We start from the raw sequence: 11,881 nt of genomic DNA, 5'->3' as shown, positions 1-11,881 counted from the left end.
TGCCCCCGCTGGCTGGGTTGAGCTTAGCTGGTGGCTGCTGCTCACTTGAGCTCTACAGCTCCTTCTTGTAGTAAGTAGATTTCCTTCATCTCTGATTTCAGTCATGTTTATCCGAATGTATAATTTAGTGTAATACACTTAAGAGTGTATTAAAGTTCATAACTATATTTTGAGCAAACAATGCTCAGCAGACTGGACATCTTTATAGGGGAGTTGTATGTTTCTGTAGAGCTTTGATTTAAAAATTGCATTTTATGAAATATGCGGTTTTTGTATTAGAATTTGTTAAATTAATGTAATACTATAATTTGCTTTTATTTGTACAAAAGGTGTCAATGTATTTAGTCCGTAAAAGTAAAAAGGCTCTGTGTCTTTTATAACCTGACTCTCAGAACTGCCTGTATGAGAAAGGCGGAATATCACTTGTAGTCTAGGGAACAGGATTTAGTTTTCACAATTCGTGTGAAATAATACCATTGGTAATGGAGCCAAAAGCTCTTTGGACCTTGACTGCAGGTGTCCCAATGCTGCAAGGTAAGTCACCAACATGTTGGTAGGGGAATAACTGAAAGGTGAGGCACACAACCTCAGTACCAGATCCCACTCCTGGAAGTCACACCTTGGAAACACAGCGTTCTGCTGCTCACAGAGAGGCCTCTGTCCGACCCCTGTGTGAGGAACATATTAGAAGCTGAAGGTGGCAGGGTTAGCTGTGGCAGAACTGCTTCCCCAGCAAGGTAGCTGGCTGGCTTTGAGAAGCCTGTGTTGTTGCATTGACTTCAAAAAGTCCTTACTGAATGCAACACCACATTATAGTGGTTATTAAGATGTTCAGCACAGGAAAACTGCTTAAAAGCAGTTGTCTCCCTCTTCCTTGGGAGGTCAGCAGTTTTTATACATCCTTCGTTCAAATAATTCAGCTATGACATAAACTTGCCAGGCAAGCCTACAGTGCTTTTTGAGCAAATTCTGTATATTTTCTTTTGCCTTCTAGATGTTGAAACAATTCAAATACATAAAAATCATGGCACAAGTAGTAAAGAGTACCACAGACTCACAAAGTTCACTAGAAACAGGAACGTGAGTGTCATAGATATATCATTTTCCCCGAGCTCACCTTTATTTCTTATCAGAAAAACAAAACTCAAGTGTTGGCTCAGTTGTCCAGTTTTGGGTAGGAGTGTTAATGTGTGCAGTGACAAATCTTACCTCTGAATCCAAGTAGTTACAAGTTAAGATATTGAAGGCAGCAGCTCTCCTGATCCAGGACATCTGGGGGTGGGTTTGTGAGGGGGAAGGCAGAGAGCATTGGTACAGTGACTTTCATTGCACGGTGCTTTGAGAAACAGGAGCAGCACACTCTGTTTGACCTTGATGGATGATCAGCCAGGATCTGCTTTGCTGGAGAACCCTCATGGAATGAAATGTGGCTTACAACCCCGAGCAGCCCACAAGTGTGGCAATGCAGCAGTTTTGTGCAAGACAACTGTGCAGACTACGAAATCATTGTAATACAGAATGATTGTATATTTTTGCCCTCAAGTGTAATGTGCATGAGAGCAGGGAGCAGAACGAAGCACAGTCTGAAGTGATGAGCAAGTCCTGTATTCAAAATGTGAGTAAATACGGAGTGACAGTGACATAATGTCAGGCTTATCTTTCAGCCTGTCAGTTTGGACAGTGCCCTGGTTCCTACTGCTGGGCAAGTGCTAATACCACCTGGCTGTGAGTGAGATGAGGTGAGATCCTACCTACTGGTGACTTTCAGGAGGAGGCCATCCTTAAGTGTTTCAGGTGAATAGGTGGTTTTTCAGTCACAAGCAAATCATCAGGTTCACAGAAGCTGTGACATCTAATGCTTCCTTTTTAAGTTTTAAAAGTTTCATTTTTTTTGGATGTATTCTCGGCTTGTCTAAACTTTGCAGAATTAGCCTATTCATAATCTCTCTGTTTTTTTTGGATCTAACTCTGTAGGCCTAACTCAAGGATTGTGGATTCTACCTACAAAACAGCACTGCACTCAACAACTTCAGCTCATTCCAGTGCAGTGATTCCAGTTTAGCTGCAACAACAGCACCTCCTTCAGGACTGCATTTTGTACTGGTGGAGTTTATTCCCACCCAGTTGTGCATTCAGTCTGAGCAACTAATTAACACACAAACCCCCACAGGAGAGAGAAGCAAAAAAAGTGAGAGCTCTCATAAATACTGGCCTCAGAGGGAACTCATGTATGTTATACAAAGGGCAACTGCTGCATTGACAATTGGTACTTTTAAACTGAGGCTAGTGTTCAAAGTGTGAAACAGACACATATGACTGCATAGAGGCATCCCCACATCACTGGCAGTGTGATCTATAAGCTTGGTTCGGTGATCCTATTTCCCCTTCAGAGCTTTAAACAGTGGTTTGTGATGTTCCTGGGAAGACAAAAGTGGGTTTAACAACATTGAGGGTTTCAGAGACATAAATGAGAATGTAACTTCTGTTGATGGGCTTGGTGTAGCCCCTTTGACTTCCCTAGAGCCTCCTGGATTACCTTCCTGGCGGTGCTGTGTGATGCTTGATTGCTGGGTGGGGTGAAACCATGACAGTGTCTTAATCGAAAGCTGAGCTCAGTCACAAGGGCCTGTGACTTTGGCTAAAAAGACTTAAGTCTTTCAGTCTGTGGTAAAAGATGAAGTTTCACCTAACAGTGGAGGCAGCAACTTAAAGAGAGGTGTGCTCATCCTCTCATTCTTCTCCCATTACCTCTCATGCTCATCCCATTACATGATAATGCAATTCAACTAATTAATTTTAGTGACTTTCTGAATACAAGGGTAATTTTCTGTCATTCTTATTGTTTGAATCCAAGCACTGTGTAACTCTGCTCTCTGACTGCAGCAGGCATTAGCTTGGCTCAAGCCAAATGAAACTGCAGAGTTGCGTTCCTGTGCTTCTACTTGGCCACAAGGCAGCAATAACCTCTGCAGGAGCACAATTCATCCCATAGCTACCTTAAAAAAAAAAATCCAAGCAAGCAGTGAACACTTTGAGATGATTTCATTGCTGCAGCTGTGCTTGTTCAGTGTGCAGGCACCTCAGTAGTTTCCAGAAAGCCAGCATTCCTCTGGCTTTGGTCCCTTGGCTTTAAAGGAAAGTAAGTAGTTACCAAAGTACTCTAAGCTGAGCCTGGAACAGGACTCAAGGACAGCACAACTAGCACAGCACCACTACTGCAAAAATCACGGCTAGCACTGTCATTACTTCTTTCATATTAAGATTTCTATGGGTTTTTTTTAAATTTGAAAGGAATATACACAAGATCTATGAAACTGACCCAACTGAAGTCTCAAGTAGACTTCAAGATAGTAGATTGGAGAGTAGAACACTGCAATTATGCATGAGTTGACATCAAGGTAGGCAGTTTGGCTTTTATCTGTGGCACAGAACACACATGAAACTGAAGAAGAGCCATCTTGTACACATGTATAGTGTTTACAGTGCAGCTGAAGGAAGCAAAGTGGTGAAAAAAACACGCCTGCCATCCTCCAGAATACCAGAGAATAGTTCACAGGCCACAGCCGAACAGACCAAAGAACTACAGGAACATCAGTGTAAGGCACATGTTGAAGGAACTGGACACATCTAGACACTCATGTTGAGCGAGTTAATCCTTGTAACTTGTGTCCCACCTCTGCTGGTGGCCAGGTGCCATCTGCTGCCACGTGGCCATGCATGTGAAGAGCAGCTGAGCCAAGAGCAGGCAGCTGCCTCCCCATTCCCCCTCTGGCACTGCAGAGCTCAGCCAGAGGAGCCACTGCAGTCTCCCCTCAGGAAGCAGGGGGCCATGCTTACACAGAAGCTGGCCAGGTCAGAGATGCTGAAGCGTTCATTAATGTGTTATACAAGTAGTAAGAAAAAAAATGCAGTCTTTCACCTGGTACAGCAAAGCCTGTCTGACACAATTTTTTACAGTCAGCAGTGAAACGTACAACCCGTTCACAACATCATTGTGCCCCAAAATCCTTAAGAATATTTTGCCATAAAGGCAAGTTTTGTTCTTCAGTAGGCAGTCATACACCAAAGGATGCTTTGCTTCCAACAGGCAAAGGGACCTCTTCATAAATTATTTTGAGATAAGGGGACTTCATAGGTAAAAACCAGTATTCCAAGTTGTAGAAGAGGTAAAACTGATGATTCAAGATAACACGATCAATTATTTTGAAAAGATCCACGAAAAACTCCCTGACACTCTGATGAGGTTTAAATGGATTGTAAAAGTCTCTTATAGCTGCTGCAAGTGTCTTGTTTCCTTGTGGTCCAAAAATAGATGTTTCATTCCCCAAATATATAGGTTCTCCACTGAATAAAATTATGCTTGTGTAGTTTGTTTGCATCTTCTTAAATACAGCTCCTAAGTCAGCTAGCTTCTGGTAGGTTCTCAGTATAAACTTGGAGCACTCATAAGAGTCAAACCACACTGTTGACTTTTTGTCAGGACTTGCTTGAACTGTCCAGGTCTCGTAGTAAATGCCAGTCTCATTGTCGTATTTTACCCATTGTGCCATTTCATTAAACATGGTTCCTGTAAGAGATGAAAGTATTGCAGAGATGAGGTAACAAATGCAGGATTCAAAATATTTTCCATCTCTTTAAAGGTTCACCTGCCTCCCCTGAAAAAGTTTACCTACACTACCTCACCATACACAGACGCAAGGCTTAGGTCAGAGGGGCAAGGGATAACCCACTGAATACACTACATTTACATGCAGGTTATTTAAACTGTAATTCCTTTTCCTGCTATTATGCCAGAACATTCAAACACCAGAGAACTGTGACACTTCCCATTTGGCATTATCCATGCAGATCAACAGGACAGAGGCAGTACAGTCTACAAGAGATGCTGGCAAAATGCTCACCAGCCCAACAGACATTTCTGCACTTCAAGTTTTAAGTAAATTCAAAAATTCAGAACAGAAATTTTCATGTTTCTTCACAAAAGAGACACAGACTGAGACACCCTGCTGATTTAGCAGCTCCACAGCTGGCAAAGCTGAATTGAGCGAAATTATGAATGGGGTGTAAGACCACTAAGATGGGATGCTTTTTGCCAGGTCTCTGAAGGGAGCAAGTTCAGCTCATTATGCTGTTCATCTGTGCTCGCATCCACTCACCCTCTATGACTAGAAATCTGACAGTTATTGTGAAATTCAGACAACTGAAAACTTTCAGAGATGCTACTGCCTTATTCATGGAAATGGAAAGCGAGAAAGGTGAGGAAGACTGTAACTATGCCTCCATGAGGCACCAGTGTAGCCTCACCTTTCTTGGGCATCAAGTAATCCACAGAGTAAGGAAGCATGACAAGTTCCCCAGCTGCATGAAAAATCCTAACTTGGTATTCGTACAAAAGAATTCAACTGTATCAGGCATCAAATACTTCAGTTACAAACTACAAACACAGGAAAGCAGCTCCACTTTACTTCCTTGTTTAAAGAACTGCCTAGAATTTCTTAGCAGCACTGGATAGATTATGCAGAGACTGAGGCCAGCAAAGCACTAAGGGTGGAACTGGGCACGCACAAAGCACCACATCACAAGAGCTGTAAGCTGACTCTCCACTGTGTCTTGCACACTGCACCAACTTCAGAAACTAAGAAGTTTTCATCACTCAAACTGTAACTCTCCAAGTCCTCAGTGAACTTTTTTTTGGAAGTCATTCACTCTATTGCTAGAGCAATCAATCAGATTTATTTGAATGACCTTTTTATTTTAGGACTGCAGTGATCAGTATACAGCAGGAAACTCTTCTGGTGATCACCTATGTATTTTGAAGTGTAAGGCCTAGGTTTGTTCTACAACATATAACAGAGACCTATTACTGGGGACATTTTCACAGTTTTTAGGACACATAATGAGGGGGACAGAAATAGAGATTAATATTTTTATATCTTTGAGATTGTTTCTAAATATGCCTTATTTGTTTGCTCAATAATGAACATGTTTTTCAACAGTTTTTCTATCTCAGCAGTCATCTGCCACTTCACAATAGAAGATTTTGTTTTGGTGAAGCCATACGAAAAGAGCCCATAATGACTCTGTTTAAGCTGTTTTGCTATTTTTACACTCAAGAGACTCAAGTGTTTTTGTACAGCAACACCAAATGACTCTCACTTAACAACTCTCCAGTGTGAAATGTTCAAAAGGCAGCAGCCTCATGCCACTTTCTGTATTCAATAGAGTGTTTGAAATTAGCACCATTGACTAATGCTGCTAATAACCTACAGAATATAAATTAAAAGATACTGCTTTACAGAAGACAAGGCTGACTCTATATTTTGTATTAACATTATCCATCTAAAAATCTACCTGTTATTGTGGTCACAAGAACTAAAGTTCCATTTGCCTTCCAGTGTGCATCATCTATTCCTTCATAAAAGCAGGCAGCTCCCTGGTTACACCAGAACGGTGCATCCATGCCAGGCCGCAGATGTGGAAATGTGCAGTTGCCAAGTTGGAAGAGCTCATACCACTCCATTGTGTAGTTTTTGCCTGTTAGAGAGCTCTTGAAACCCACAGCATCATGCATAATTTTCTGGAAAACAAAAAAAACAAAGAACCAAACCACCAAAACATTTATTTCATAACTTTAGCTTGACCTGAACAGAAGGTAAGATGCTCAGGAGCTGTTCTGTAACAGGGTGAGAAGACGGGAGGGAGTTTCTGTAACATCTTGGATTCAGTAACACTGAAGCACAACACACCAGATTGCATGACACACAGACTTCTATTCAGAGTATCATGCTGTCTCAGTGGTTGTCTATCCATCCATTGTAAATTCTGTCACTTGGAAGCAGACACTCAGTGGGAGCTCATAATCAAGACTCAAGCTGTCTTTTGAATCCTTAACTTCATGGGGGTATTAGAGAAATAAAGAGCAGAACCAAGTTACCAAAAATAGATCTTTCTAATAAATGCCATAAAACTAATTATATATATACTTCATTTAAAAGCTGTAGAGTAAAACATAAATCCAAACTTAGTTAACAACTGAGATAACAATATTTGAATCTATTTAATTTTTAACTCTTTGTGCTTGGTTTTGATTCACTAACATTTCTTTATTAATTAGGAATCACGGTTTGAAGATTAATTTTGCTACTGCTATAACTATAAATATTCCTAAAGCTGAGACTTCATGTTTGCATGATTCCATGAATGGAGACTTCAATTCCATACTCATCATAACACTCAAGAAAGAACTGCAAAAGCAACCAATTTCTCATGATCCACCATTCTGACCAGCTGGCTGTCTGCTCCTGACAGATACCAATGTCCAAGCAAATATGTGAGTTTTTAAGAAGAGAAAAATTAATACACTAAGCAACTATTTTACCTGATATAAGGTGACAAATAAAAGTATTTTCTTAATATAGGGATAGCACAGAAGAAAAGACATCCAAGACATAATGGTGTGTGTATACAAAGCACTTATTATGCAGCTACAGAGGGGAATGTGTTCAAACCCACCAACGATGCTGGTCATGCTCTTGTCTTTAGCTGAGCTGAATCCTGTACATTTTGTTTCAAACTTAGTGTTCTTTGAGTATCCTCTCTACAGATAGCCTAGCTCTAATTGTGTGGTCTAATATTCTTCCATACAAGCATATCCCTTAACTTAAGGGGATAACACCTTAACACCTGCTATTAAACTTAACACCTGCTATTAAATTCAGCTGAATTTGTCACTCTAACTTTGTTAAAAACGTCACCTTACCAAATGTCCTAGTAGGTCCCCGTACTTGAATTCCCATACTGGAGCCTGTAATCGATACACTTCAATGACATCCTCTTCTTTCATAAGAGGGATGGCAGAGCCAGTGGGACAGAAGGTGTAGCGAGCTTGGCAGTAAGGATCAGTTTTTGGACGGTAATCAAAGCGCCTGTGTTGAGAAAGAGAAGCACACAGAATGACACGCACAGCTTTGCAGCTGGGTAACTGTCACGGCTTCCTGAGGGGGACAGCTTACATGTCCAGCACCCCATGACACAGATTCTGTGACCCAGACACTGCAACACTTGGAGTACACAAGTTCATAAGGCTGCTGGGGTGCACAGAAACAGGACTTAAGGCTCACAAATGGAAGTCACGTTGTACTGATCGTGAAGGAGTGGAAATAATGTGGATTACAAAGGGTGACATACAAAGATCAGAGACACACAAATGCTGAGTAAAGCATAGTTTGAGATCTGCCTCAAAAACATTCTCCAGGCAATTTATTTACATGGGGATTGACCAATTTGTTCTTACTATTTTATAGTAAGAGGTCCCCAGATGCAGCTATTTTGACTCTACAACATTGCCAAGTTCAGAAAAATAATTAATTTGTCTACACTAATTTAGATAAAGAGTTCTAAGTACATAGCTGGGATCATTGTTTCTATTTCATTCCAGTTAAACTTCAAAAACTGAAGACCCAATCCACTTCCTTATCACACTATATTCAAACAGCAAAGACCATTTTTGACAAGTGGGGGGGGGCAGGTCTTGGTAGCAGGGTGGCTACAGGAGTGGCTTCTGTCAGAAGGTGCCAGAAGCTTGCTCCATGTCAGGCAAGGCCAATGCCAGCCAGCTTTAGGATGGATCCTGCACTGGGCAGGGCTGAGACAATCAGGAATGACAGCAACACTTCTGTGATAACAGATTTAAGAAGTAAAAAAAGTTACTGCACCAATGTAATCGTGGCCGGAGAAGAGCAGGGTTAGAATACGTACAAGACACAGCCCTGCAGACACCATGGTCAGTGAAGAAGGAGGAGCAGGAGCTGCTCCAAGAGCTGGAGCTGAGATTCCCCTGCAGCCTGTGGAACAAACCCACACTGGGGCAGGTGGATCCCTTAAAGGATGCTCTGACCCCACAGAGCAGGCTGCAGACCTATAGAGAGAGGAGCCCATGCTGCAGCAGGCTTCCTGGAAGGACTTGTGACCTTCTAGGGGACCCATGTTGGAGCACACTGTGCCTGAAGGATTGCATGGAAGAGTGACCCATGCTGGAGCAGTTAATGAAGAACTGTTGCCTGTGGGATGGACTCAGGCTGGAGAAGTTCATGGAAAACTGTCTCCTGGGGAAACAACCCCACGCTGGAGTAGGGGAAGGACTCCTCTCCCTGAGCAGTGGCAGAACAGCATCTGATGAAATGAGCCTGAACCCCACTCCGCATCTCCCTGCACCGCTAGGGGGAGGAGGCAGAACCTGCGAAGGAGAGAGGGGTGGAGCAAAGGTGTTTTTAAGATTTATTCTACTTCTTATTATTCTGCTCTGATTTTGTTAGCAATATATTCAATTAATACCCCAAAGCTGAGCATAATTTGCCTTGTGACGGTATCTGGTTAGTGATCTCTCCCTGTCCTTAACTTGTGATCCCTCAAAATACCTTGCTGTATTTTTCTTCCCCTGTCCACTTGTGGAAGGGAGCAAGGGAGTGACTTTGGTGGGCACCTGGCATCCAGCCAGGATCAACCCACTGCAAAAAGTCTTCCTGTTCCAAGTTCCTTTAGAGTCACTCCTGTATTTCACTTAAAACAGCACTCCTATATTCCTGATACCACAACAAACTGGCACACACAGCTTGTCCAGACCTTGTCTGGTTAGCTGGGGTGGGGCAGGGGGTAAAGAAAGGAAAAAGAAGGGAAAAACAATCCCAAAATGCTAACGAGTATATCTGAAAAAAACATACAGAAAACAAAAACTTAGGCCAACCACACATTCAAGTCCTATTTCTAGGTTACACACCTTACATTTTCAATAACCCCTTGCCCTTAATGTGACAAGAAGGTAACAAGCATGTTAAGAAACACTGAAACCCCACATTTCTGAGCATCTCACACTGAAAGGATTGTTCTCCAAATCTGACTATCCCAAGGTCCAGTCTTGTAACTCCAGAACTTGCTGGAAAATCCCAACAACTCATGACTGCAAGACCAGCTCCTTCAGGCATCACCTGACAGAAACGGAACAGCTGGGAATTGTGCAACAGCCTCTCAAAATTTCACGTGTGCATTATTAAGCTGCAGTTAAACATTGATAACTACTCCCTTTACAAACAGCAAACCCGCACAAAATGCACAATCAAGCATAGTGCTTCTTCTGAAGGGGCTCATTTCCTCGGCACGGCCAAATCTATCGCTATTTTCATGCCACAATGTGCAGGTGTGGCCCAACACCACCAGGAATTCTGGAGGTCAGGCAGCTCTGGAGCAGCGAACAGGATTTTGTACCGTATCAATTGTCACGAAGCATGACGTTAAGTTAAATTTAAAAAGTAAAAAAACTCGTATCCCGATTTCCCCACCACCACCTTTTCTGCGGGCATTAAGGAGCGTGTTTAACTGTGGGCAGTCATTCCCGGGGAACCCATCCCTCCCGTTGCTGAGACCAAGCGCAGCTCTCGGCCTGGCATGGCACTACGGCTCCCTCGGCGAGCCAAACACGCCAAACCCTTGTCAATGATCACCACCCCGAGATTAGAAAGGTGAAGCTTCCCACGGCCTCTCCAGGCTAATACACAGAGAAGCAGGAGCAGCGCGGCGCTGGTGGGCCGGCCGAGGCCCTCCTGCGGCACTCACCTGTAGGGCACCGGCCAGCGCCGCCGCGGCGAGCGGAGCTCCCCCGACACACGCGGCCCCCACGGCGCCAGCAGCAGCAGCAGTAGCAACAGCAGCGGCGGCAGCAGCCGGGAGCTGCGAGCGGCGCCCATGTCGGAGCCGGGCAGAAGCGGGGGAAGCGGCGGGGCCGGAGGAAGCCGGGCGGGAAGGGGCCGCCCCCGCGCCCGCCCACGGGGCCGGGGAGGCCGGCGGTGCCCGCCGAGGCCGGGCTCCTGGCCGGGCCTGACCGAGCGGGGGTGCTTTTCCTCCTCCTCCTCCCGAGGGAAACCAGCCGTGTGCAGAATCATCCCTGAGAAAAGTCACCCGGCCGAACTGCGACTGAGTTTTCTGGAGGTCCAAGGAACTACACGTCGTTACCGTTTAGCTGGAGCAGGGATCGTCTGCGTTTCACACATTGCTTTGGAGACGCGTCAAGGCTGGTGGAGGGTCTGGAGCACAAGTCCTGCGAGGAGCAGCTGAGGGAAGTGGGGGCGGTTCGCCTAAAAAAAAAAGGAGGCTCATGGGGAACCTTATCACTTTCTACAGCTCCCTGAAGTTGTAGGTCGGGGTCGGTCTCTTGTCTCAGATAATCAGTGACAAGATGAGAGGACATAATTTTAAGCAGCACTAGGGGAGATTTAGGAAGAATTTCTTGACAGAAGTGGTGATTGGATATTGGAATGGAGTGCCCAGAGAGGTGGTGGAGTTACTGTCCCTGAAGGTATTTGAGACGGGATGCAGCACTGAGGAGGCACTGAGTGCCATGGTGTAGTTGACATGGGGACTCAATCATAGGTTGGACTCGATGATGTCAGAGGTCTTTTCCAACCTAATTGATTCTGTGATTCTGTAAAAGGCACATCAAGTGCCCATCCTCACACCCAGAATCTACTGAGTGGGTGACCTCTGGGCCTGGCCCCAGGATGATGACTTGAGGCTTCACCAAATGGCAGAGAGGCTTTTGCTGTGATAAACCCTGTAACCCTGAGCCACTGCAGACTGCCCAGTAGTCTTGTCTGAAACTTTTCAGGTCTTCAAGATAAGTTTGTATATCCGTCACCCGTTTCAGAACACTTTTTAAAATTGTAACACTTACATTACAGGAATCATGTAGCAGTTTATTCTCTCATCTTTATGGTAACGGTGAGAGCCATCTTGCAGATGAACTAAGAGAAACTGTGAAGACAGGTTTGTCAGCAGGATCCCTGCAGAAAACACAGGTTCTTCCAGCTCAGTAGAGTTCAAAACTGGCTAT

General features: G+C 44.1%; 1 protein-coding gene across 1 annotated transcript; it reads right to left on the bottom strand.

The window, feature by feature from the left end:
* Positions 1-3,387: 3,387 nt before the first annotated feature.
* On the bottom strand, positions 3,388-10,769 carry CLN5 (CLN5 intracellular trafficking protein). Its single transcript, XM_030234336.2, has 4 exons — positions 10,609-10,769; positions 7,760-7,925; positions 6,352-6,577; positions 3,388-4,567 (listed from the first exon to the last, which is right to left on the bottom strand). The coding sequence occupies exons 1-4, from the start codon at positions 10,737-10,739 to the stop codon at positions 4,056-4,058; spliced, it is 1,035 nt and encodes a 344-aa protein (XP_030090196.1). The 5' UTR covers positions 10,740-10,769; the 3' UTR covers positions 3,388-4,055.
* Positions 10,770-11,881: the final 1,112 nt, after the last annotated feature.

This window comes from Serinus canaria, chromosome 1 (assembly GCF_022539315.1).
Source record: "Serinus canaria isolate serCan28SL12 chromosome 1, serCan2020, whole genome shotgun sequence".
Lineage (NCBI taxonomy): Eukaryota > Metazoa > Chordata > Aves > Passeriformes > Fringillidae > Serinus > Serinus canaria.
The sequence above is the reverse complement of the archived record's forward strand: the minus strand, read 5'-3'. Positions and strand labels throughout refer to the sequence as shown.

Excerpts from the sequence above, each read along its gene's own strand:
- CLN5 (XM_030234336.2), bottom strand. The coding sequence starts at position 10,739 with ATGGGCGCCGCTCGCAGCTCCCGGCTGCTGCCGCCGCTGCTGTTGCTA. Across the intron at positions 7,926-10,608 it reads CGCTGGCCGGTGCCCTACAG|GCGCTTTGATTACCGTCCAA; the intron begins GTGAGTGCCGCA and ends TTCTCAACACAG. Across the intron at positions 4,568-6,351 it reads TCTTGTGACCACAATAACAG|GAACCATGTTTAATGAAATG; the intron begins GTAGATTTTTAG and ends CATCTCTTACAG.